At 45.6% G+C, this 27,578-nt stretch overlaps 1 protein-coding gene across 1 annotated transcript in view; it reads left to right on the forward strand.

The window, feature by feature from the left end:
- wdr36 (WD repeat domain 36) overlaps window positions 1-26,988 on the forward strand; it is a 68,506-nt gene extending 41,518 nt beyond the window's left edge. The window contains exons 17-23 of the mRNA XM_060912110.1: window positions 241-348; window positions 9,960-10,057; window positions 10,135-10,280; window positions 10,363-10,479; window positions 21,707-21,788; window positions 21,904-22,091; window positions 26,720-26,988. Of these exons, the coding sequence (XP_060768093.1) occupies window positions 241-348; window positions 9,960-10,057; window positions 10,135-10,280; window positions 10,363-10,479; window positions 21,707-21,788; window positions 21,904-22,091; window positions 26,720-26,869 (889 nt within the window). The 3' untranslated portion in view covers window positions 26,870-26,988. The remainder of the gene's footprint in view (window positions 1-240; window positions 349-9,959; window positions 10,058-10,134; window positions 10,281-10,362; window positions 10,480-21,706; window positions 21,789-21,903; window positions 22,092-26,719) is intronic.
- The last annotated feature ends 590 nt before the right edge of the window (window positions 26,989-27,578 follow it).

The following is a 27,578-nucleotide window of genomic DNA, read 5'->3' on the forward strand; positions in this document are numbered from 1 at the left end:
CAGACTTTTACTTGGTTTCACTTTCTGAATGATTTACTCTGCCTGATTTTGCACGATGACCTTTTTGTCAAGTCATCCAGCTCACTTCTTAATGAACAGAGCCGAGGGAAATCGTCTCTAGATCTTGTTTAGCTTCAAACAGCGATGCTTTAGGCGTGATGGTTTATCTTGGTGCCTGTGGCCTTGTGGTTAGCGCATTTTCCCCTCTTGTCTCACTCTCACTCTGTTTCACTGATGCAGTTTGGTCGACTGTTTCCTGGTAGACACAGCAGCTGTGAGCGTCAGCTTCTCTCCGACGGGGAACGTCCTCGCCTCTGCCCATGTGGACAGTCTGGGTATTTACCTGTGGTAAGAAATCTTAGTTTGGATCTTTAGTGTAGATGAGTACAGAATTTTGTAAGGGTCCAAGCAGAGCTGCTTCTTCTTTATTTTCTTTTCCTTTTCCTTCTCCTTCCTCCTCTTCTTCCTCTTCTTTCCTCCTCCTTCTTCGTTGCCGTCGTCTTCTCTTTCCTTCTCTTTTCTTCTTCTCTTTCCTCCTCCTTCTTTGTCTTATTCTTCTTTCCTCTTCTTCGTCTGCTTTTTCCTCCTCTTTCTTCTTTGTCTTTTTCCCCCTCTTCTTCTCTTTCCTCCTCCTCTTCTACATTTCCTTTGTCTGTCATATTCAGGGTCTCCGCGGATCCTTAAAAAGTCTTATTTTTAATATGTGTTTTTTAAGGTCTTAAAAAGCATTATATTTCGCTATTTTTTGAGCTATGGTATTAAATTTCACATGGGAGGTATTAAATTTCATCCGGGTAGCCTACGGTAAATGAAAAAAAAAAAAACATATGTCTGGATTTTTTTTCCCGCGCTAACGTTATTTATTCAACCAGCGTCGTTTGTTATCAAGATGCTGAACAAGTAGCACAAGAGCCGTTGTGTGTCTAGCACTAGTTCTAATAGCGCAGGAACCATGCCACTGGGGGCAGTGTGTTCTTTTATCCATGTAGTAGACAGTGATGGGAATAACGGCGTTAGAAATTAACGGCGTTACTTTTTTTTAGTAACGAGTAATCTAACTAATTACTTTTTACATCGTTATAACGCCGTTCCCGTTACTTACAATAAAATACTATGCGTTACTTTATTAAAGCTGTTTTAATCTGGCACGCTGCTCGTTCAGCCTTTCTTTACTCTGCTTTCGTGTGGGGCGGGGAGACACGAGACAACGGCACAGTAAGCCAATCAGAGTAGATTTGGACAACATACGTAGGTAGGCCACGCCTACTGCACTACCGCGCGCTCTTTCAATCGGAAGACCCAGCGATGGCGAGCGGTCAGCCCAGCACTGCGCTTTCACATTGGAAATACAGCCAGGACTTTTCATTACTTGAAATAAAAGGCAAGAGTGTTTACGTGCAATGCACATTGTCGAGGAACAAAGCGTTTGTCCTCGTCAGTGGCCAGTAATTAGTAACAATTTTAATAACTACAGAAATATATTACATTTGATAGATGTCTTATCTCACATTGTCCCACAAAAATATTAATATAGTGTAGATAACATTACTAATTGGTTCTGTTAAGTGTCCATTTCAGTCATTAAACACATTAAACATTCACTTTTATTATGATTACACTAATTGAATTTGATTTTTTTTTGAGGGGGAACAAAATGTAACGGAATAATTACTTTCTCTGGTAATTAGTTACTTTTATGACAAAGTAACTCCGTTACTAACTCAGTTACTTTTTGGGAAAAGTAACTAGTAACTATAACTAATTACTTTTTGAAAGTAACGTGCCCAACACTGGTAGTAGAACCATTGAGAGTAGAGCAGACGAGGAAGAAGTGGTTGAACTTGAACATGAACGGAGATGGGGAAGTGTAAGTTTAGTAACAAGTGGCTTGAGGAGCCAAAATACAAAAGTTGGCTAACAACAGCGACTTCAGAATATGAAGCGAGATGTAAGGTATGTCGGAAAGACATCAAGTTAACAACAATGGGCTGTAAAGCCCTTGACGCTCACTCGAAAGGGGAAAAGCATATGCGCTATGCTGCTAGTCGGGCAACAACAGTCCCCAGAGGCAGTTCGATCAGTAGTCAAACTTCCTTGTTTCCTCACTGTTTATGTTCATGGCAGTACCCTACTATTAAAATATTGAGAAAGCAGTTAATGTTCTGTTTTGTTAACTGAAGATCAATTTGTTTCCTCACTGTTTGTTTACAGCAGTACCCTACTATTAAAATATCGAGAAGGCAGCTAATGTTCTGTTTTGTAAACTGAAGATGCACATTTTTTATAAAAAAAAATGCTTTGAACTTAACCTAGAGTGTGCTTTTTTTTTTTTTTTACTGTACGTATTTGTTCCGCGGTAGTGGTCTTATTTTTTATACTCAGTGGTCTTAAAATGGTCTTAAAAAGTATTATTTTTGCTGGTCAGAAATGTGCAGAGACCCTGATATTAAATTCACATCATGCATCTCTGGGACTTAGGAAAACTTTTTGCGACTGAATTTTCAAATTCCCCCCCCAGAGTGTTTGAAAATCCCCTTTTTCTAACCAAGTTGAGTGTTTTTCTTTTTCCCTGTGATTATCTCTATTTTGGTTTTAACATTATCAGTACATCCCTGCCAAGAAATAATCCTACATTCCTACACATGACAACAACATGCAGTATAATCAGTGTAGGCTGGGTTTGTCTGACTCAATAGGATAAAACCTGTGTCATGGTTTGTCTAATTATGACTAAGTGATAAATCTGTTTACATGATTTCACTCTGCTTTGAATCGGTCTCTAACAATAGAATGCTCTAATACAGGGGTGTCAAACTCAAATACACAGTGGGCCAAAATTTAAAACTTGAACAAAGTCGCGGGCCAACATTGAACAAATGAACCTTTTAATATGGACCCAAACAAGTTTTGCTTTAACAGTGAATATGCATGGTAGCCGCGGGGTCTTAAAAGTCTTTAAAAAAAAGTCTTAAATTTAATATTCCAAAATTAAGGCCTTAAACTCTTAAATTGCTTTGCCCAAGTCTTAATTTTTTAAACAAAGGTCTTAAATTTACTCATACTATTCTACAGTGCGAAAATGTGGGTTTTGCGTAACATCGGTGAATTTCTTGGAGCATGCGCAAAGAAGGAAACAATATTGATACATTTTTGCGCCGGCGCAATCGTCGGAGTCCGTGGTGGAGAGGAGACTCCGCGAATCGCAGCATGGGGAAGTGTCGTTTCAATCAGCAGTGGCTTTCAGATGAAAGATATCGTGATTGGGTGAGGGAGGTTCCTGGAAATGACATTGAAGCAAGATGCTGTGTTTGTCGAAAGACCTTCAAGTTGTCCACTATAGAGGGTTCCCGCATGACGTCACCGCGCCGCGAGATTTCGGTAGTCGCCATATTGGAAGACCAAGTACACATCTATGCAAGTACATACATACATAAAACAAACTACACCTGAAATGTAGCCAGGGCCGGTTCTGCCCTAATCTGGACCCGGGTGCAACATCACGCAACCCCCCCCCCAAAAAAAAACAACACACCAGTCAAAATCAGGACAACCAGTGTTCGAACTACGGGGGTACTAGGGGGATCCGAGATCCCCTGAAACAGACATGAGATCCCTTGAAAACATGATTTGGGAAATGTTGGGGGGTCTCTAAAATATTGGCAAAATGATGTTTATTGACATAGCAATCGTGTGTAACGGGAAGCATTTGCATATCCGAAGTGTTGTGTTTACATCAAAGATAAACCGATATGACAACGACTGCTGCTGCCAGGTTGGTTGTTGAGTAGCCTGACTGTTTTTTTTTCTTGCGTGTGGTATCATTGTTGACGCGAGGTTGTTTTTTGAACATGCCAATGCGGACACGATTTCCCCTGATGAGTTATGACTTCAGATGCGATGCGTGTGTGGAGGTGTGGAGTCCGCGTGATATGTACGTAAGATAGGCTTCTCGTGTTTGGAGATCCGCGCTCCGAGACAAGCGCAAGCGCACACACCCCCAAGGGAAAAAAAGGGACCCCCCGAAAATATCGGCATAGTTCGAACACTGAGGACAACCATCACATAACTATAACTATAAACATTTTATATCAACTATTTTAACTAAATGGGCTATAATAAATAAGCCTGCAGGCAGCCACGGCGGGCCGCCTCAGAAAAGTAACCATTTGTTCTACCTTAACTCGTTTTGCATTTTCTGCCTCCTTTTTTGTATTTTCGACCCTCCGTTTATTTTCTTTCCTTTTCTGAAAACCCAATTTGTGTCCAGACATTTTGTTCTGCTACCAACGAACTAACTCGTCAGGTCTCGTCTCTCGAGTCCGCGATGAAGGGCAACAATTGATACATTTTTACAAACAACCAATAAACAGCCAATAGGGAGGTTGCAACGTTCAGGCTCTCCTTTGCTCAGAGACACTCAGTAATGCACTTATTCTCTGTCTCCTGGCAGAAAGCTCCTTGGTTTGCTCCCCTTGTGTCTCAATCACAGCTGGTATTCTGTAGAACGACTTCTTTTCACCTTTCCCATCAGCTTTGTTGGAACACCCTAACACAGCACAAAAATTTACCATTGTAGGTTTATGATGAATCAAGTGCCTCGTGGGTTTAAATTCCGTGCGCTGCCGTTATTTCCCCCTGATCACGAGTTTGTTGGTCTTCCAATATGGCGCAGGGTCTGTTTACTTCCGGTTTCCGGTGACGTCAGTGGGAAGGGTCTATAGGTCATTTCGCTTTAGAGTCTCACATGAAGAGCTCAGAACACATTGCATCTGCCCTCCACCGCCACCAGCCCATCGCTCAGTTCTGCACGGTTCAATCTCCGAATGCACCTGGAGTTGGCACTAGCACCACTGTCGAACGTCAGCAGCATCAGCCAAGCCAGACATCATCGGCAAGGCTAGCAACAACACAAGGGCCGAGCAGTGGCATGATGGGTGTCGGTGGAACCCCGACACTTCGGGCAGAGGTGCTCTGGATTTTAAAAACAATTATGGAACACCACTCGTACAGCTCGAATGAGGGCATAAGCGAACTCTTTAAGGCTGTGTTCCCAGACTCGGAAGTCGCTACAACATTCTCCTGTGGAAAAAACAAAACGTCTTGCATAACAAAATTCGGTCTTGCTTGTCTTGAATGTGATGATTCGACAAGTAATGCACATAATGACTTAAGTATATAACTTTTATAATAAAAGTATTTTTACTTGAAACATTTGTCATTATTGGGAATTTGATCTGGTGTTCTACGACCGCATAATGGGTGCGATGTAGGTCTTAATTCTCATTTAAGTGGTCTTAAAAAGGTCTTAAAGTCTTAAATTTATGGTGGTCAAACCTGGGGAAACCCTGATATGGAACAAGCAACGCTTATTACTATACAATATATAACAATAGTGCAGACATGCTAAATCGAATTTCAAATAAAAAAAAACACATCAATGGCAGGGGCGGCACGGTGGTGTAGTGATTAGTGCTGTCGCCTCACAGCAAGAAGGTCTTGGGTTCGAGCCCCGGGGCCGGCGAGGGCCTTTCTGTGTGGAGTTTGCATGTTCTCCCCGTGTCCGCGTGGGTTTCCTCCGGGTGCTCCGGTTTCCCCCACAGTCCAAAGACATGCAGGTTAGGTTAACTGGTGACTCTAAATTGAGCGTAGGTGTGAATGTGAGTGTGAATGGTTGTCTGTGTCTATGTGTCAGCCCTGTGATGACCTGGCGACTTGTCCAGGGTGTACCCCGCCTTTCGCCCGTAGTCAGCTGGGATAGGCTCCAGCTTGCCTGCGACCCTGTAGAACAGGATAAAGCGGCTAGAGATAATGAGATGAGATGAGACATCAATGGCATTAATTTATTAAATGAAATTTAAATAAAAATCGTATGCCTCTTTTCTATTTGCAGCCTTCTGATTTAAATATCAAAATAAACTTTTTCCACAGGCTAATAATTTTAAAAATAAAACAATAATAAATCAATCAACCATTCAAGCCCATGCCTTGGAGTAGCAAGAAAAAGTGCATAAAGAAAAGGTTAATTATTGCTCAGTTTGCTACACACTGATCTAATCTGATGTGCCCAAGCCAGATACCTGGCATCTCTTCTTGGATGCTAGTTCATCAATGTCGGCACGTCTGCGTATTCCGAACCACACTCCTCCAGAAAAGACTTAAACTGGCGGTGATTCAGACCTTTGGCTCTTATAAAGTTAACTACTTGTGTTACTGTGGTCATAACATGTTCCATCTTTAGGGCTTTGCCACACAGTGATTCCTGATGTATGATGCAGTGATAAACGGTTAGCTCACCTGCACAGTTCTCCTCCCACATCTTCTCCCGAACCCTGCCCACCAGTCCACTCTTTTTACCGCACATCGCTGGCGCACCATCTGTCGTTTATCCCACGGCAGCTTTATTTCAGTTACACATTTGGAAACCTCCTCAAAGATTTTCTTTCCTGTGGTTGTGCCGTTCATTGATTTTAATCCCAATAGAGATCTTGTATGTGACGTCACAGCCGATCCAGATTGTAACAGACGCCATCTTGTCAGTCAAACGCCATATTTCCGCCTTCTACTTCTACCTTTTCTTCTGGAAAACCCTACTATATACAATTCTACTACAACGGCTGCGGCTACAAGCTCTCCCTACCTGTGCACGTTTATGTTTTTTGTGTGTATTTTTGCGTGTTGTTCATCTGTACCGGACTTCAATATCCACTACAACCGTATGGACTTACTGAACATTGGTTTCCAGCAGAAAATGACGGTTTGTAGCGATTTCCATCGCATCTGCAACATTCCGGACGAGATAGCGAGACCAGCGGGGTCTCCGTGGATTGTTATCGGGTCTGGCAGGCGAAGGAGGCGGCGTCGGGAGAGGAAGCAAAAGCGAGGCTGCAGAGCCGGCCTGTTGACTAAGCTCAGAAAACAGCCACTCAAACCTCCACTGCCAAGCCTCTACCTCTCCAACGCCAGATCCATGGTAAACAAGACGGACGATTTGGAATTACAGCTGGAATTACCTTATTCTATTCTATAATCGGCTGGTCAGTGCTATACTAGATACTACTGATATATCTATAAGCATGCACCGATACCGATACTGGCATCGGCATCGGCCCCGATACTCCACTAATATACTCATACTCGTACTTGTCAAACAGTTGCCGATACCATGAACCGATACCAGTGCCGATCCCATGCGCCGATACCAATGTTCCCCGCAGCGCTTTTTGTTCCATTCGAGAGAGAAAAAAAAACAAGCATTGTTGAGCTCAGGCTTGAGCATAATATGATAGGCTATACCATGCGCCGATAGTGTTCCGTGAAGCGCCTTTTGCCAGCGTCCGTTCGAGGGGGAAAAAAGCCTCTCCCAGGAAAAAAATTGTAAATCTCAAGCATTGAGCGTAGGCTAATTTCGTCAGAAGACAAAAAAAATTGTTCGACAACAACCCATTTTTCCATGACGGAGATGTGTTTGCGTAGTCATGAAACAGTGCCGTCACAACATCTTTCCCCAACACTGTCATTTTAAACATCTCTCCACACTCCACTCCCTTTCGCTGCCATACGCAGATAGGCCTACGCTAAGATCCCCAACGTTGTCCTTTTTTAATGTTGGCTATTCGCCTAGGTAAGGGTTTTGTAGGACAGGCTACTCACTAACAAACAAATGAAAATCGGATTTTTGTATAGGTGAATCCAACCGGCAGAGTTTTTAAGTATGAGTCCAACCGGGAGAGTTGAAGAGAGAGAGAGAGAGCTTTAAGAAATGGCTGATTGAGTTTTCCAACTTGTTTCAGTTGAGGGCAACGCTAAGACCAAGGAAATTGACGTCCCATCTACAGGTATGGAGCTCCACGAGCACGGGACGCGATGTTGCGAATGGACAGCAACAGCGTCTGCCTAACAAGTTCTGCGACTGAACAAGAGCGTGCTCGAGGCATTCAACTCTCCTGCAGCACACAGCAGGATGTGCGCACATGCACATGAGAGGAGGGGGGGCATATTTTAGTCTGCATTACTGGCGATGGAAATTAAATAATACATCGTCGCCGGCCGCCACTGTTATCTTGTGCGCTCTCTGTGATGTTGCGATGGTCACTGCTCCTCCCTTTCACGCCCTTGTCTTGTTGCTAAATGTAATTGGAGTAGTTTAAGCGCACCACCAGAACAACCCTTAAGTCAACCAAGACCGCAATGTTGCGGAAGGCCGATGATAGAGGGGGTAAGTGACCAGCGGAGTGAAATGATCACGCTGCATGTGGTAACTCACTGCTCTCTCCTCCCTTCATCAACAATCGGTCTTACATGTTGCAAGAGTGCAAGTGTTTCTTGACTTCGAAAGTTGGACATTGTAATCTAATCCAAATAAATAGCAGCCTTTTTCAGAAATTGCAGCAGCTAAATATTTAATTCTTTGTGTAGGCTATTTGCAATGAGTGTAGTTTTCTGGGAGTGAATGTTGCGCGACAGTCGAGAGAGGTTGCACACGGAAGCGCAGATAGCCTTGTAGTCCACGTTACACTGCCAGCAGACAGCGCCTCTTCATTTCACGGTAGCGCTTCTTTTGCAACATTGTTATGTAGGCCTAGTAGGCCTAGCGCAGCAGCGCTTAGGTTTTGCAACATTATTGTAACAATGTTGCAAAAGATAAGCGCTACCGTGAAGAGGCGCCGTCTGGCTGTGTGACGTGGACTCAAGGCTACTCTGCGCTTCTGGAGCAGCGGAGATTGTCAATGTGAACCCGTGTGCATGATCACTCCAGTTAGAAAACAACATTCACGGGAAATAGATAAAGTAGGCCTATTAAATATTCAAATGCTGCAATTTTTGAAAAATTATATTTTAATAACATCAACAGTATCGGTATCGGTAGTACTCGGTATCGGCAAGTACTGAAATGATAGTACTCATACTCGTATCGGTTTTCACAAATGTGGTATCGGTGCATCTCTGTATATCTAGTATCGGTACTAGTAATACTTAAGTGACTTACCCGTCCAATGAGGATTGTTATTTTCTTGTTTACAAGATGCCACATCTGAGGGGGGGCTGACAAATCCTGAATTTCTGTAAAGATAACTGTCCAGAGATTTATAAGCACGCAGTGCTTCACCACTGAACAGCGAGGGAAAGTTAATGAGGTAATTATACACGTCTGGGTATTCCACCTCTGGCAGTTCAATATCCACTGACATGGTCGTGAAAACTACGTCCGGTAAGCGATAAAGGTCATTAATCTGTAGGTCGTTTATTTTAGACATATATCTAGTTATCTGTTCATTAGAAAAATGAGCCGTGTAGTCCGTCGGTTGAAATTGATCCATTCTGTACACGAGTGCAGCAGTATTCAGCGGTGTTTTTTACCGACAAGATGGCGGCTGTGTACTTTCCGGTCACGTGACTGCAAGATCTCTATAGCTCCTCTGTAACACACAGATTTGCACCAAAACAACAGCAGAGCATTATGGGATTTGTAGTATTTGTGGTGAATGTGCTGTATACACAAATCCGACGAGTAGTCATTTGGGATTGCCTTGCAGGCCAAATATAATTACACTGCGGGCCAAATTTGGCCCGCGGGCCAGAGTTTCACACCCATACTCTAATAAATGAAACTACTTAGCAGTCAATTGTCCATTTACTTTTGAGCCTGTGACAATGGAAGGACTGGGTAAAAAAAAAAAAAATCTGCAATTCCTAATTGGTCGGTGTGATTTTTTTTTTTTGTTAAATGCCTTAAAGTTAAAATTCTACACTAAAATCACATCTTGATGGCTTCATTTCAGATTCTTTGTGGTGTAAAGAGGCAAAATGAACATGCGTTGTTAATTTCTGAATATTTATGGACCTGATTGTATATAAAATATGTTCACCAACCACTTTAATGAGCGTGCCTGTACCCCTGGCAAACTCAAATCATCACTCTTTACAACCATGGTGAGCAGAAAAGCATGGCTGTGTTTCAGGTCCAACACTACATTGTGTAGTTTGGTGTCACTGCGCCCTTTGCCTGCAGACTACGAACCTACGGTGGTCATGCTGCCCGGCACCTGCCCAAGCAAAGGTGAGCGATTTCGCTGAGAGAAAATTCCATATTATCTTTGCACACACTGAGATCAAACTTGTGGCTTGAATGAACAGATGACGAAGAAGAGGAGGTCCTTGAACCTGAGAGCTCGGAAATGAATGAGTACGTGTCCCCTGCGCAGCTGGATGAACAGCTGGTCACCCTCTCTTTGCTTCCGGATTCACGCTGGAAGAATCTTCTCCATCTGGACATTATTAAGGTGCGTGCACTGTAAAATTCTTCCCTTGATTATTTTAATTATTTTTTGTCGCAATTTTTTGACACAATTTTGTTGTTTACAGAAAAGAAACAAGCCAAAAGAACCCCCTAAAGTGCCCAAAGCAGCCCCCTTTTTCATCCCCACCGTTCCTGGACTCGTACCTCAGTTCGCCCTTCCTGATACATCGTCAGAAGAACAGGTGACTGCACGACTCTCACAATGCTCGGCTCTTCACTTTCCTTCACAGGGATTTGTACATGGGATACGCAACATAACCTAAGACTAATAATAAACTTCCTAAGCTTTCAGGAGATGTTTATTTAACATTTATGAAAAAAGTCTCCAGTGCTAGGACTTTAACAGTCAGTAGGTTTTCCACCATAGGAAAGTTTTCAGAGCAGAGGACTTTGTATATTCCAGTTTCTTGGTAACGACAAGCCGTCCCCCCCCCTTTGTCTTAGTAACCTTGAGAGAGAAAACGATGAGGCTGATTAGGGAAAGTGTGTTTATATCTGGTATAATATTAATTATTTTATCCACATTCACGGGATATGAGCAATCACATGCTCCGATTGGCTACTCTACTACTAGGATATCGACTCGTATACCATGAGTCATCGGCATCGCAGTCTCGGAAGACCGTGGATTTCTTTTGCCTGGAGTTAGGTTTTCATGCAGCGTCTGCTGTGGCTGAGAAGACCAATCCGTGAGAGGCAGACTTGGCCGCAGATGTCACATCGGTTCCGTTGATGTTGGTGGTGTCCTGTTGTTGCTTCTTTCTTGCCCTCTTTGCTTCCTGGTGACGAGCCAGGGTGGTTTCATATTCTAGCAGCCCGCTGCGGAGTGCCTGCTGCCACTGAAGGCGGTCCTGAGCTGCATTTTCCCAAGTGACAGGGCTGATGTTGAAGCACTTGAGGTCTTGCTTACAGACGTCCTTGTAGCGAAGCTGGGAGCGACCAGTTTGTCTCTTGTCAGATGACAGTTCCGCATAGAGGATGTCCTTCGGGATTCGTCCATCCGCCAGACCTGGCCCAGCCAGTGGAGACGTCGCTGCCTCAGAAGAGAGTACATTCTGGGAAGCTGCGCTCTCTCCAGGACTGCTGTGTTGGTGATCCTATCCCTCCAGATGATACCTAGTATACGCCTCAGGCAGCGAAGGTGGAAGCTGTAGTCACGAAAGTGTTCCGGATTTTCCCGGAATTCCGGATTTTTAGATTTTCATGAAAATTCCTCCGGATTTTTTCCGCCAATGACGAAATACCCGGAAATCCAGATATTTGACAGAACTCTTGAAAATCTCCGGTTTTCCGAATGGAGAAATTTATTTTCTGGATTTTTCGCGTTCCTAGACGCGGCGTAATATTTCGCATCGTCCTTGCATGGGCGCGGTCTTTAAATAGCCCAAACATAGTTCATTGATTAAAGACAGGTGTTCTTTGTTAACGGCGCGCGTGCTGAAGCTCGTTAGGCGCGCGCGCCCAAGGCGTGCCTTCAGATGCACGTGCTAAGGCGCGCAGGACTGACACCGTTCTGCACAAGCGCAACACAATTGCACTAGAAAGCATGTTCAAGCTGCCAGTGTAGCTGCAGTCTTTTTAGTTGCGAATTACGAGTATTTTCTCTTGTGTTAATAATTCGCCATGTCAAAACAAGCAAAACTTTCCTCCTTCTTTCGACATGAAGAGAGGTAAGCAATTTATTTTATATATATTCCCCATCAAAGCTGCGTTTTGTGGTTTCGAAGCTAAGTTTTAGTGCCGTTTCTAGAACACAACATCAAGAAAACGTGGAAGAAACAGCAATAATGGAAGAGCCGGTTTCTAAGCTGCCTAAAACTAGCAATGGTAATTATTTTTTGTTACATAATGCACTCAGGCTGCCAGTCAGTGTGTGACACACACACACTATGCCCCTGATTTACATGAGAAATTTGGTATTCATTGGTGTGTTTAAATTTACAGACAATACGAACTAATGTAAACAATTGGCTTCAACTCGCATGAATATGAATTGGAAATGTTTAGTTCACTTTAGCGTCTGCAAACGTACAACTCTACTAAAAGATTGATAAACGAGGCTCAGTGTCCCCAACGTTGAAACCTGAAAGCTTTAGAAACTCTAACAGACCTTTACTTTTTAACAGTACTGTTTTTTGGGATTTTGCTGAGTTTATGTAATGAACTGTGTAGCCAGGAAAATCACCGCGTTTTCTAAATGCAGTCCTGAAAATTACTCATTAACTAGGGGAATTAAATTTTGATATTTTTGACATGTTAATCATTAATGTACATGAAAGAAAAAGGCTTAAAAGTTATAACTTGTTTTAGTGAAAATAAGTACTAGAATGCACTAGAATGCAGGGTTTTGCGTGTTATTAAAATATTTTCGGGGGACATTAACCCCCCATCTTAGTTTGACTTTCAAAAGTTCAGGTTTTTTTTCTTTGCTTTACTTTCATCTCTAAAGCTGTTTAGCTGCCGCTCTTGGTATGAGTATGGTGTCCAGGTTTCACTACTGTACAGGAATGTGCTGATGACACAGGCTCTGTACACCTGTACTTTTGTATGGACAGTGAGTTTCCTGTTGTCAAGTCAACTTTATTGTCAAATATGCTATACATGCTCGACCTACAGCACAGATGAAATTTAAGTCCTCTCTGACCCACGGTGCAAACAGGCAATGCAATAAATAAAAATAGAATAATTGAAATAAACAGTATAAACACTCTAGATAAGAACTAGACATAGACTAAACACTCATATATATATATATATATATATATATATATATATATATATATATATACACAGACACACACACACACACACACACATACATATATATATACACAAATTGGAGCAAATAAACAGTCAAGGGCACTTGAGGTATAGCAGGTAAACATGAAATAAGCAGTATAAACAATAATCTAATAGCTGTTAAGGTGAGGTAGTGCGGAATAGTGCAAATGAGCGAGGTAAAGGGAAATGTGCAGTCCCTGAGTTCAGTGTGTTCATGAACGTTGTGTGTGTGTTGGGAGGGTGAGACTGTGAGGGTGACATGATGTCAGATGCTGAAGGGGGGGCAGGGGGGTGTGCGGGCAGAATCTGTGGCAGGGGGCAGAGAGGGGAGGAGGGGCAGAACAGGGAGGGAGTTGAGCCTCCTGACCGCCTGGTGAAAGAAACTGTCCTTAAGCCTGCTGGCTTTGGCCCGGAGACTCTGCAGTCTCCTCCCTGACAGCAGCAGACTGAAGAGGCTGTGAGATGAGTGGGTGGGGTCACCTGCAATCCTGATGGCTTTGCGGGTGAGGCGGGAGTTATAGATATCCATTAGAGAAGGGAGAGAAACACCAATGATCCTCTCAGCTGCTCTCACGATGCACTGCAGAGTCTTGCAGCAGGACACGGTGCAGGCGCCGTACCAGATGGTGATGCAGCTGGTCAGGATGTTCTCGATGGTGCCTCTGTAGAATGTGTGCGTGATGGGGGCCGGGACTCTTGCTCTCCTCAGTTTGTGAAGGAAGTACAGACGCTGTTGGGCTTTTTTGGCCAGTGATGCGGTGTTGTTGCTCCAGGACAGGTCTTCAGAGATGTGCACACCCAGAAACTTGGTGCTGCTCACCCACTCCACTGCAGCACCATTGATAGATAGTGGAGCATGCTGGGTGTGCGCTCTCCTGAAGTCCACAACAATCTCCTTCATCTTCTCCACATTCAGGCGGAGATTGTTGTCCTTGCACCACAAGGCCAAGCAGCTCACCTCACTCCTGTAGGTTGTCTCATCGCCATTGTTGATGAGACCCACCACAGTTGTGTCATCCACAAACTTAATGAAGAGATTAGAGCTGGATGTTGGTGTGCAGTCGTGGGTCAGCAGAGTGAAGTGGAGGGGGCTCAGCACACATCCTTGGGGGGCCCCCGTGTTCAATGTGATGGTGCTGGAGGAGTTGCTGCCGACCCGTACAGCCTGTGGTCTCCCCGTCAGGAAGTCCAGCAGCCAGTTGCACAGGCAGGTGTTGAGTCCCAGCTGGTCCAGTTTATGAATGAGCTGCTGAGGAATGATTAATGCTGAACTAAAGTCTATGAACAGCATTCTGACATACGAGTCTTTTGTCTCCAGGTGGGTGAGGGCTGAGTGGAGGGCAGTGGAGATGGCGTCATCGGACGAACGATTGGACTGATATGCAAACTGGAAAGGGTCCAGGGCGGGGGGGAGGGCAGACTTGATATGCCGCATGACTAGCCGCTCGAAGCACTTCATGAGGATGGGAGTGAATGCGACAGGGCAGTAGTCATTGAAGCAGGAGGGAGACAGCTTCTTCGGGAACAGGATGATGATGGTGGCTTTGAGGCACGTGGGGACAACAGCCTGCCTCAACGAGATGTTGAAGATGTCTGCAGGCCTAGACATTAAGCATTTACCACTGGTGGCCCATTGGGCCAGTGGAATTGAAAAGTTACTGACCCAAATGGAAAATGTGGTGGCCTGAATGCACGCGGTACCCGCATTCAGGCCACCACATTTCATACAGTTCATAATACACTACGATCATTGATTTTTGGCTAGAAAAGTAGACTTTAGGGGTATATGTTGTTGCCGAGCACAGCGAGGCTGAAAATTTTTGCAGCATATCCCCAAGCCACATCATTGTAGGAGGCAATAATCTCCTCATCTCCATACAAAGTAGGGTCACATTTTCATGACCCCCTCCCCATCAAGTAGTGTCACTTTTTCATGACCCCCCCCCCCCCCCATAAATTCATAGCCCCCCCCCCCATAAATAATGACTGCCCCCTAAAATTAAAAACAGTCTTCTCAAGATTCACAACTTGTATTTTGATTTTGTACCTGAAAACAATACTAACAAAAGACAGTAACTCAGTCCAAATTACCAGCAATGGACTCAAAAACTGTCAAATCAAATTGAAATAAATATATAAAATGTTTTTGCTTTTGAAAGTTTGCACTGCACTGAAATAGCAATAAAGTCAATTTAAGGTTTATAGTTTAGTGCAATAGCTTTCCTCTTCCACACTCTCATCTAAGATGTGTGCACATCCTGCTGCCATGGTGTCACAAAGTGTGTCTTGATGGTCATCTGAGACTTTGGTAAACTCAGCATATTTTTGAATTTCACCGTTCTAATGGTTTCCTTGCCGCAACCCTCTTCGTCTACAAGATGCTATTTTCCCGCTAAAATGATGCTTCCGAACAGCGCTTCTGAACAGCGCCGAACATCTCCGAAGATGCACAAAGACGACACACTCCTGCCGCGGAGCGGAGTGTGACGAAAACAAAGATGACGGACCTCGTATTGAAAAGGTGCATTTTACGAGCAATTTCTTCACAATTCTGGGTAAAATAGGAGTAATAAAATTTGTTAATTTATGTCGAAAACGTACTGGCCCACCCGGGCCACTGTTTGGTCAAATTTAGTGGCCCGAACTGGCCCGAAAGACGTAAAAAACACCGCCGGGCCATCGGGCAAGTGCTAATATTGAGCCCTGGTCTGTAAAGACATCTGTGAGCTCCTCGGCACAGTCTCTCAGGACACGGCCAGGAATGTTATCAGGACCCGGGGCTTTCCGTGCATTTGTTGTCCTGAGAGCTCTCCTCATGCTGTCTGGGGACAGCGTCAACACCTGGTCGCCGGGAGGTGGTGGGGTCTTCTGTGCCGTGGTGCTGTTGTCTGCCTCAGAGCGAGCAAAGAAGTCGTTCAACTGATTCAGCAGAGACGTGGAGTTGTCACAGGTCTGCGGCGAGGGCTTGTAGTCTGTGATGGTCTGAATCCCCCGCCACAGGTTCCTGGTGTCTCTGCTGTCGTCCCGTACTCTCTGTGAGCTTCCCAAAGGTAGAGGCAGCTCTTCCGATGCGGCCACTGAGTTCAGGTTGTCGGTAATGGTGGACCCGAGGTAGGTGATGGTGTTCTCTGCTTCCCGAGAGTGTAGATTTGATGGTGATAAAGGGAGGTTTTTACAGTGCCTTGTCCCATTGTCTTTGTTTTAGTCAGGCTGATGGTCAGGCTGAAGTCCTTACAGGCTTGGGTGAACCGGTCCATGGGAGTTTGCAAGTGCTCCTGGGAGTGTGCTACCACTGCTGCATCATCAGCAAACAGCATGTTCCGGATGACGAGTGGCCTAACCTTTGTTTTGGCTTTCAGATGGGCAGGGTTGAATAGGTTACCATTTGGTCTTGCGTGGAGGTAGACTCCCTCAGTTGATGATCCAAAAGCTTGCCGCAGGAGGAGGGGAAAAGATGATCCCAAACAAGGTGGGTGCCAACACGCATCCCTGCTTGACACCACAGCAGATTTTGAAGGGGTCTGAGATGGACTTGTCGAACTGTATGGTACCTTGCATGCCAGTGTGAAAGGACTGGAGGATGCGGAGGAGTTTTGGGGGGCAGCCTATCCGTTCAACCAGCTGGAAGAGGCCACTTCTGCTCACTAGGTCGAAAGCCTTAGTCAGGTCAATGAACGCCATGTAGAGTGGTTTTCTCTGCTCTCTACACTTCTCCTGCAGCTGTCTCAGAGAGAAGATCATGTCAGTGGTAGATCTTCCTGCTCTGAACCCTGCCTGCGATTCTGGGTAGATCATCTCCGCGAGAACCAGGAGTCTGTTCAGCAAAACTCTTGCAAAGAGCTTACCGGTGGTGCTGAGTAAAGAGACACCATGGTAGTTGTTACAGTCACTCCTGTCTCCCTTATTCTTATACGGGGTGACGATGGTGGCATCCCGCATGACCTGTGGTACAGCACCTTCACTCCAGCACAGACCAGAAGAGCTTGTGGAGTTTGTCGAGTAGAGCAGACTTCCCACATTTTATGACTTCAGCTGTTATCCCATCACTGCCTGGTACTTCACTGCAGGTTAGGCTGTCGATTGCTTTGCTTAGTTCCTCAGTTGTTGGCTCCATATCAAGCTCTTCCATTACAGGTTGGCGCTCTACATGACAGAGGGCAGCATCAGAAACAGTGTTGTCACTGGCATAGAGCTCAGAGTAATACTCTACCCAGCGGTCCAGTTGTTTAGAGTTGATTTCTCCCGAGGCTGATTTCAGAGGAGCGATTGCATAACGTGAGGCTCCAAGCGCCTTTTTGATGCCGTTGTACATGCCTTTGACGTTACCGGAGTCAGCAGCTGATTGGACGTTGCTGCAAAGCTGTAGCCAATAGCTGTTGGCGCAGTGTCGTGAGGTTTGCTGGAGTTTCCTCCTAGCTGTCCTGAGGGCATGCAGGGTCTTATCAGTTGGCGTGCATTTATAGTTGGTATGAGCAATACGCTTTTCTTCCAGGATCGGTGCCAAAACAGATCCATTGGCTTCGAAGCCAGTCACTGGACCTTCTCAACCTTTTGCCAAAGACCATCAAGGCCGTGCTGTGGATGGTGTCCCTTAAGCCATCCCAGTACTGCTGGGCAGAGCAGTGTTTGGGTAGGTGGGGGAGGGATTCCTCTAGAGCACAGAAGAAGGCAGCAGCTTTGGTTGGAACAGCTGTTTTGCTGCTGTCAACACGAGAAGGTTCTTTTGGTTTGGCTCTGTAGATGCTTTTCATCTGCAGTTTAACTCTACAGCAGACAAGGGAGTGGTCTGAGTCGCAGTCTGCACTGTGGAAACTACGGGTTTGGAGGACGCTTCTGAGGTCAGTGCGTCATGTTATGATCAGGTCCAGCTGGTGCCAGTGACCAGATCGTGGGTGTCCTCCAAGAGACTTTGTACCGGGGTATAGACTGAAAGTAGGAGTTGGTAATGCAAAGACTGTAGCATGTGCAGAGCTCGAGGAGACGCTGCCCATTCTCATTCATTTTCCCAATGCCATGGTAACCCAAGCAAGATGGCCAGGAGTCATGGTCTGTGCCAACTCTGGCATTGAAGTCACCAAGCAGGTACAGCTGTTCCTTCTTGGGGATCTTTTTTATAGCTGCCTCAAGCTCATCATAGAACTTGTCCTTTATTTCTTGGGAGGAGCTGAGTGTTGGTGCGTACACACTCACCAAGTGGACAGGTCCCCTGGTTGTGTTCAGGCAGAGGGTTAAGATTCTCTCTGAGCCACCTGTGGGTGGTACTATTGCTCCCAGTACAGTGTTCTTGACTGCAAAGCCAACTCCATATTCCCTGGGTTCACCAGGGGGCTTCCCCTGTCAGAAAAAGGTGTAGTCTCTTTCTCTCAGTGAGCCTGATGAGAGGAGTCGGGTTTCCTGAAGTGTCGAGATGTCTATTTGACGCTTCAGGAGTTCGTTGTTGATGACTGACTGCAGTCTTGCAGGCATAATTTATGTCTAGCAGGTTGTCAGTTAGTCTGGGTGTCATGGTCCTGATGTTCCAGCATCCCAGACGTAATGCTGGAGTCTTTTTTTTTTTTTAGTACATGGTTTTACAGTCCACTTGTCAGGATGAATCCCTTAGCTTCATGCACCCAATGAAGCAGGTAGGCTGTGGCGGGACAGCACCTAATTGGCTGGGGGCTGCCCAGCTTGAAGCAGGTGGTAGCTGTCCAGTGAGATGAATCATCTCTCCCACTGTCGGAGGCAGCCCCTGGCGCCCATCTCTACGCCAAACGAGAACGGGCTTAAAACCGGTAACTGCTGCCATGTTGTGCCTTCACTGCACAGTGAAGCTGGAGTTTCCTCTCCAGGGCACAAGAAGTCTGGGTCAGATTTATGGAAACCCTGTGTTGCCCAGGCAACACAGGGATCCCCTCTCTGCCTCGCTGGCGTGATCCAAAGGAATGGTGAACCAATACATTGGGAGTCAGTTCGGCTGCAGGAGTTGCCAGGACAGTGCTTCACACACTGAGCTGCCTAACGGAGTCCAAGCCGGGTTTTCTATCGGGGTTTACTCCCTTAGCCTTATTCCATTCCAGAGGATACCCAGAAGGCAGCGGGGTTACTATTTAACCCATAGGTGGGGCAGTGGTTGGCGGACACCAGAGCGTGTCCACACACCAGTGGGCCTGCACGTCGCGCCTCTGGGGCCCACTGCTGCTCCGAGATCCCCTACATTTTAGCTTGAGTCCGTGAGGTCTCAGTAACCGTGTGTAGCCACGAGGAGGCACTGCAGGAGTCTTAGTGGCGGAGAGGCTGTGTACCAGCAGGAGGAGACTTACACACTCTGCTCCTCCTTTCACCCCCCAAAGGAGGCTAGCTGATGGCACTAGCTGAAAGCAGAGAGAAGCAAGCAGGAGCAGCATGTGACATGCAACATGTACTACCTACAAGCACTTCTACCACAATACTGACGCATCACACACACCCTAAGTGCAAGCGCGCGCGCACACTGTGAGTAGAGGAAAAACAAAATGGCATGAGCGTGTTGCTGAACCAACCGAGGATGAAATAAAAAAATCTACTCGGGGGGAACCCCAAAAAGTGTAGTTAAAAAAAAAAAATGCAATGAAAGTATTTGATGGTAAGAAACCAAACCCCCCCCCCCAATAAATAAATAGAAATATTATTGCATTTTTCACAAATTGCCACGGTCATTTTGCCAGAGTTTTTTTTTTTTTAAAGACTGGTTCAAAAGCTCAAAGAAGTTTGAAAATTACAGAACTGAAATGTCCAAGGAAGAATTAAATAAATGTCTAAAGCTGTTCTATACCTCGGCACAACAGCAAGGTGGCACTTTTCTACAAAAAAAACCCCACTAAAGTCAACTCATGCAGCCATCGATAGGTTTGTAAGAAGTCCGTTTAAGCAGAAATGATTTTGTCGGACGTTTTTTAAAAGTTTTTATTTATCCCATTTGCAAAAAATAAAAATGCTCAGTTTCTCAAAATCCAGTGAATGTGGATAGAATAAAACAGTTATTCCACTCAATCTCGTCGTACATGGCTTATAGCCGACTCAATGCTACGCGCCTCATTGACTATCAGCTCATGTACGACTCGATTTCGTGGAATAACTTAAATGTAACTGAAAATGGATAAAATAAGACCTGTTTCATTAATTTAAAAAGTGTAACCGTTGGCAAATTATACTGGTCTAATAGGAATAAAACACTTTGGGACATGCTGTTTTAGGAATATACCGTATTTTCCGGACTATACATTGCTCTGGAGTTTAAGTCGCATCAGCCAAAAAATGCATTATGAAGACGAAAAAAACATATATACGTCGCACCGGACTATAAGTCGCACTTTTTTGAAGGGTTATTCTATCCATAGAATCTGTGATTGTATCTGATAAGCGGCGCGTGGTTACTGCGAGACTGCATTGTTTATTTAATAAACGAACAGCTGAGCAGTGATAACGCGCCCTTTGCCCTGTAAGTAGCCTAGTCTGATTATTTTAAATATCTACTACTATCTTTAATACTATCACTATCGTTATTACTAATAGCCTTTATTATTATTATTATTATTATTATAACTAATATTAGTAGCCTATTACTGATGCATTAATCAGTTTGCTTTTAGATTATTTTTACCGGTAGGGCTTATCGCCCCATGGCTCTTTCATCTTTGTTATTAAAGCTGTAGTCATCATCGAGGAGAGTCATTCTTCATTTTTGTCGAATTTTATTTCATTAAATCAGAGGTCAAGTAGGCTATAGGTATATCATCTCCAAAGACAACCGTCTAGTGAAAAAAAAAAAAAACAACCGCTTTTAAATACCCTACTTAAATCCTTAAAAAGAGTAATTTAACTCATGTCTTGTGTGATCTGATCTCCAATGGTGAAATAAACCGGTTGTGATATGAGTAGTCTGTTATTTTAGAAGATAAATTTAATATATAGTTTAATATATAGCCTAATAAAAATATTTTATAACATATCACGACATATTACTGTCTGTAACTGTTCGTCACTAAAGCGTTTTCTAAGATCATAATGTCTGATATTATTTTTTTTTACACACACAATAAGCGCGTGTGCGTAAAGTTATAGTAAACCACCCCCCACCTTTTTTTTTTTTTTGAGTCGCCGGACCCACCCACCTCCTGCGTTCCGGGACCTCCCACTTCACAAATTAAGCACTGCCTAAAATCATTACATAACTTATTTAAATAACTATAGCCCTATCATTAATAATAAAACACAGGTCAATCAAGTTTATCAAGCTGGCGATTTCACTCCAAATCAGCAAATCCATTGAATTCCTCATCCTCGGTGTCACTTCTGAACAACTCTGCCAACTCCAGCGGCAGACGAAGCGCCGTTTCCTTTTCTTCTGCGTGGCTGTCGTCAGACTCAGCATCAGCTCCAGTTATTCCGCGGTGAAAAAAAAAACCATATATACGTTGCACCGGAGTATAAGTCGCATGGCTAGCCGAACCATGAAAAAAAGTGCGACTTATAGTCCGAAAAATACGGTAATCAACTCCCCAGCACATCCTGCTGTTGATTTATTTTCCTGTAACAGCATGACCCCAAATGTTTTATTCTTTACTCATCACTTATCACCTGCTCACTAATCATCTTTCTCCTTCATAGTCAAAGGTGTTCAACATTGGAGTTTTGGCCCAAAAGTCTCATTTCTACCTCCAGCTTGAAGAAGCACTAGACAGCAATCTCTGTAAGGACAATTACTTCCTTATGATTCTGCCTTAATACTGCACACACACAACCAACTAAATTATGTTTAGAAAGTTTTGCTACATCTTGGTCATGGCATTTTTATCTTGTTTCAGATGAGGCAGCGGTGAGGCGCCTGAAGGAGTTGGGACCTTCTGCTATTGACACGGAGCTGCGAAGCTTGGCACCAGATATGGGTGGAAACGTGAGCGTCATGCAGAGCTTCCTCAGGATGATCAGCAGCATGCTGAGGCTGAAGCAAGACTTTGACCTGGCACAGGCTTATCTAGCCCTCTTTCTGAAGGTGGGTGGGTTTGTTTTGTTTTTAGTTTATTTATTTATTTTTAAAGCTACTACACTGTGGATCACAGAGCATACAGGGCATCCCTTATCCTTTTTCTTCCAAATAAACCTGATTAAATCCCCCGACTATGTATAATAAGACCTGCTATTAGTCATGTAGTGATCCTACACCTTCCATTTTTCAGACAAGACCAATATCAGTTACGGATGAGTTTTTGTCAGTGACCAGCAGGTGGGAGCAGAGTTTAGTTAAGCATATTCTTTTTTTAAATTTTTATTTTTTACTGCTACGTTCTTTTTTATATTTTCTACAATTGTATAATTAATAGCTAAATAATCAAACCTGTCAAACCATTTTTAATTACAATTTTTTTTTTTAAGCTACTTATTAACTGAGCATGAGGTCTTTATGGGAAAATATCAGACCGAGGTCTTGACAGTACGAGGTCTGATATTTTCCTGTAAAGATCGAGCAAGTGAGGTTAATAAGGAGTTTATTATATGGCTTTTTTTTATTTCTAAGATTAAAATAGACGGTTGTTATAATGAGACGTGATGCTGCTTTCAGTAACGTCATAGTTGTAATGTAGTTGAGTCACGCATACAAAATAAATGGCTAGCAGTTTCAAAACTGAATTTCTGTTAACGGTTTCTGAAGGCTGTTCGTTGCTTATTTCTTGAATAACTTGGTGACTCTTGTTTGTCTTTTGTGTTTCGGCTGTTTTTGATTCCGCTTTGATTTCTGTAGTAAACCCCGGTGTGGGTGGAGCACAGAAGCACGGCAGGCGAGAGTTTGTGTTTATACACACGCACTTTATTCGGCTTTTCAGCTTTTTCTTTCTTACTCACTCACTCACTCACACATACACAAGTGTTGTGGTCGGGGAGAGCCTCTTCTCTCCTCTCCCCCTCTCTTTATACTCCATCCCTGCAACAAAACACACACACACAAATTGACATGAGGTGTAATGACCTAGCCACTTACCTTCCTTGACCCCGCCCTCCATTCACAGACTGCTGCTTGGCCACACCCCCACTGCCACATACCCCCACCGCCCGACTCAGGCCGGGGAGCCGTCCGGCCTGAAGCTGACCCCCCCCCATGGGACAGGAAGTCCCCCACCACCATCTACGCCCCCGGCCTGTGGATCACCTCGAACTTAAATGGCTGGAGTGCGAGATACCAACGGGTGATCCGCGCATTGGCATCCTTCATGCGGTGGAGCCACTGGAGGGGCGCGTGGTCCGAACAGAGAGTGAAAGGGCGCCCCAGCAGGTAGTATCGGAGGGCGAGGACCGCCCACTTAGTGTGAGACACTCCTTTTCAATTGTGCTGTACTTGCTCTTGCACATCAACAGCTTCCGGCTGATGTACAGCACCGGGCGCTCCTCACCCTCCACCTCCTGGGACAAAACGGCCCCCAGCCCCCTGTCCGATGCATCAGTCTGCAAAATAAAGGGGAGGGAGAAGTCAGGGGAGTGTAAAAGTGGCCCCCCACACAGTGCAGCTTTTACCTCCGAGAAGGCCTGTTGGCATTGCTCCGTCCACTGGACCGGATCTGGAGCCCCTTTTTAGTGAGGTCGGTTAGCGGGCTGGTGACGTCCGAATAGTTGGGTATAAACCTACGATAATAGCCAGCCAGCCCCAAGAACCGCCTCACCTCCTTTTTGGTCTTGGGCCTCGGGCAGGCCGCAATCGCTGCAGTCTTGTTAATTTGGGGACGCACCTGCCCATGACCCAAGTGGAACCCCAGATACCGTACTTCCACCCGCCCAATCACACACTTTTTCGGGTTAGCTGTGAGGCCCGCTCGCCTCAGCGACTTTAGAACAGCCCTCAGGTGTTCCAAGTGCCGCGGCCAATCATGACTGTAGATTATGTCGTCTAGATAGGCGGCCGCGTAGGCAGCATGAGGGCGGAGGACCCTGTCCATAAGCCACTGGAACGTAGCGGGCGCCCCAAACAACCCAAATGGGGTCTCGATTAGAGGAAGAGGGCGCAACGGCGCTTTTGGAGTGGCCGCGGGATTTACTAATTGGCATTCACGGCATGCCGCACACCACCGACGGACATCCCCGCGAATCCCAGGCCAATAAGAACCGGGCCATTATTCGGGCTAGTGTTTTGTCTTGCCCCAAGTGTCCAGCCATGGGATTAAAATGAGCCGCATGGAATACGAGTTCCCTATGGCTCTTTGGGATTAACAACTGGGTTACTCATTCCTTGGTTTGAGTGTCCTGCGTCACTCGGTACAATCTATCTTTAATAATGGCAAAATAGGGGAAGGTTGGTGCCGCGCTTGGCTGAAGAGTTTGACCGTCAATTACTCTCACTTGGTCAAACGCATGCCGCAGAGTCTCGTCTCGCGACTGCTTTAACGGGAAATCCCCAAGAGAATCCCCGAGAGAGGGAGGAGGAGTGGAGTGCTCCTCACTCTGATGCGGTGGTGACGCAGACAGCTCTGTGACAGCATCTCCAGCCAATGCCACACCAGGATCTTCCCATGACCTACTAGGGCAGGACCCACTGCGTGTTAAATACTCCATTAATTCTTTAAATCCCAGCCAATCAGTACCCAAGATCAACGAGTGGGTAAGGCGAGGATTAACCGCCGCCTTCATTTTATGCGTTTGGCCCCGGAATAGAATATGGACAGACACTAGAGGGTAATGGTGAACATCCCCGTGCGCGCACACAACACTTTCACCGCTTGTGCGCCCCCCAATGCCTCACCTTGCACCAGGCGTTGGTGAATTGAGGTCTGATTGCAACCGGAATCCACCAAAGCGTGATATGTACCCCCTTGAATACTCACCGGTACGCGATACGTTCCGGCCCGATCGGGAGCGGTTTCCGGTGCGTCGGGGATCCGGATGACAGCCCCCACCTCCCTTGCAGGACTCTGATTCGGGAGACGCTCCGATTCCCCGCCACGCCAGCACACCGGCCCAGGCTTTCCCTCTGCACTGGTGTTATGGGTATCACTCACCTGAGGGGGAGACAACACAGACACAGAAGAGGAAGATAGGAGGGCACCACGGGTGTGACGGGCCGGCTGGGGAGGAGCCAGCCGCCACCTTCGTGGCTGGGGAGGGGGACAAGAGACAGGAGAGAGAGAGGGGGAAGAGAAGCGAGGGGAGGCGCTTCGTCTGCCTGCCGTCAGAGCCGCCTCCAGATGGTCCTCCGCCAGCTCGATGGCTCGTTCCAGCGACGCCGGGCGGTAACACTGGACCCATTCCGCCGTTCCTTCCAGAAGTTGAGAGATGAACTGCTCCAGTGCCACCAGATCGATGATCTCCTCGGCGTCGCGGTCTTCCGCCCTCAGCCACCGGCAGGCGTCCCGGAGTTGCTGGCCGAATGCAAACGGCCGGCCGACCTCCTCCAGTGTCAGCGTCCGGAAGTGCTGACGGTGTTGCCCCGGGGAGCGGTCGAGCTGCTGCAGGATGGCTTTCCTCAGGTCTGCAAAGACCAGCCGGCTGTCAGCAGGGAGCTGCTGCGCTGCGAGCTGCGCCTCGCCAGTTAAGAGCGGGAGGAGGCACGCCGCGCGCTGCTCCAGTGGCCACCCCCATGCCTCGGCTGTTTGCTCAAAGAGAGCGAGGAACACTTCCGGATCGTCCTGCGGTCCCATCTTCGTGAGGGTGGCGGTGGCCGGCGGCCCTGCTGACGTGAGCCAGTGCCAGAACGCCTGGCGATCTTCCTGCTGGGCCAGCATCAAGGCTGCGAAGCGCTGCTGCTGCTCCTTCCGGAGGGTGATCAGCTCTTGATGCTGGTTCTGTTGGGCGGTAGCGAGGGCAAGGATGAGCTCGTTGAACGGGGAGGACTCCATGGGGCGGTTCCCTTCTGTGCGACCCGGGTTTCGGCACCACTGTAGTAAACCCCGCTGTGGGTGGAGCACAGAAGTACGGCAGGCGAGAGTTTGTGTTTATACACACGCACTTTATTCGGCTTTTCAGCTTTTTCTTTTTTTCTTTCCTACTCACTCACACATACACAAGTGTTGTGGTCGGGGAGAGCCTCTTCTCTCCTCTCCCCCTCCCTTTATACTCCATCCCTGCAACAACACACACACACACACACACACACACGCACGCACACAAATTGACATCAGGTGTAATGGCCTAGCCACTTACCTTCCCTGACCCTGCCCTCCATTCACAGACTGCGGCTTGGCCACGCCCCCGCTGCCATAATTTCCAATTAATCTTGTTTGTTTTTTTGCAACACTGAAAGCTGGCACCTTGGAAAGAAAGCCCATAATTGCCCACAGGCATTACGGAAAAATACTGCCCACCAGGGGACCAATCAGAACATATGATTTTACTGAAAGTAGCTTGTGCCATATAACTCTCTTTAATAGCCATTCCATAAAAATGTTAGAACTACATTAGCCTCAGCGTCCGATACTCCACTCGCTGTCCACGTTGCATCTGATATCTTTTGTACGCTTTTCTGGCTACAAGCTTCAGAATCTTGAAGATTGCAGTCCAATTGGCTTTGTCTAAAACTGTGATTTCCAAAGAGAAAGCAAACTTTGGAACATTTTATTTCCTGAACCGTTTACAGAAATTGTATAAATACAGTCTTCTCTTGTGGTGACTTATTCCTGTCTTTGCTTTATTTCCTTTTAGCTTCACCTGCGGGTGATTGCAGAGCAGCCTGTCCTCATGCAGGAGACGGAGGAAGTGCTTGACCTGTTAGAGGAAACGTGGACCTCCGTACAGACGCTCCTCAACCAGAGCCTGTGTCTCCTGTCGTACATCAAGAGTGCGCTGCTATAGAGACCCGCTTCCTTTGAGTAGATTGATAGATTTTTTTAAAGTGCTAATAATAATATTTACTTGCAATTGTTGTATTATATTTGCCTTGTATGACTACAACTGCTAAAATACATTGTATAAAAAAAGTGTGTTGGTGGTTTGAAGCTGTTTTTTAATGAACTCTGATGAGACTGATGTGGAGAAAATTCATTGGCACATCCTTATCTAGTGAGCTAGTCAGCTACAACACTTAAATTAGCTAATGCTACATCTTCAGCTGTAGCTCTCTGGCTTTAATTACTTCACTCCCAAGCTAAATATTAAGTTACTATATTACCAAGGATATTAGAAAGCTAATAGATATACAGTTAACTTATGTTGGGTAATCCTGTAGCCAGTGATGCTAACTATCGACATTGTATAAACCAGTAGACAATGACACTAGCACGCTAACAAACATTAGGTTAACTTGTATTGCATAAACCAGTAGCCAATTATGCTTACAAGCTAACGTTATGCTACACAAACTAGTAGCCAATCACCGACATCTGCAAGCTAACATGAGGCTAATATCTAGTGTGTAAACTTGTAGCAAACGGCACTAGCAAGCTAAATATTAAGTTACTATATTACCAAGGATACTAGAAAGCTAACAGACGTACAGTTAACTTTATGTTGTGTAATCCTGTAGCCAGTTATGCTAACTATCTACATTGTTTAAACCAGTAGA

The sequence above is a fragment of the Neoarius graeffei genome, chromosome 28, assembly GCF_027579695.1.
Source record: "Neoarius graeffei isolate fNeoGra1 chromosome 28, fNeoGra1.pri, whole genome shotgun sequence".
Taxonomy (NCBI): domain Eukaryota; kingdom Metazoa; phylum Chordata; class Actinopteri; order Siluriformes; family Ariidae; genus Neoarius; species Neoarius graeffei.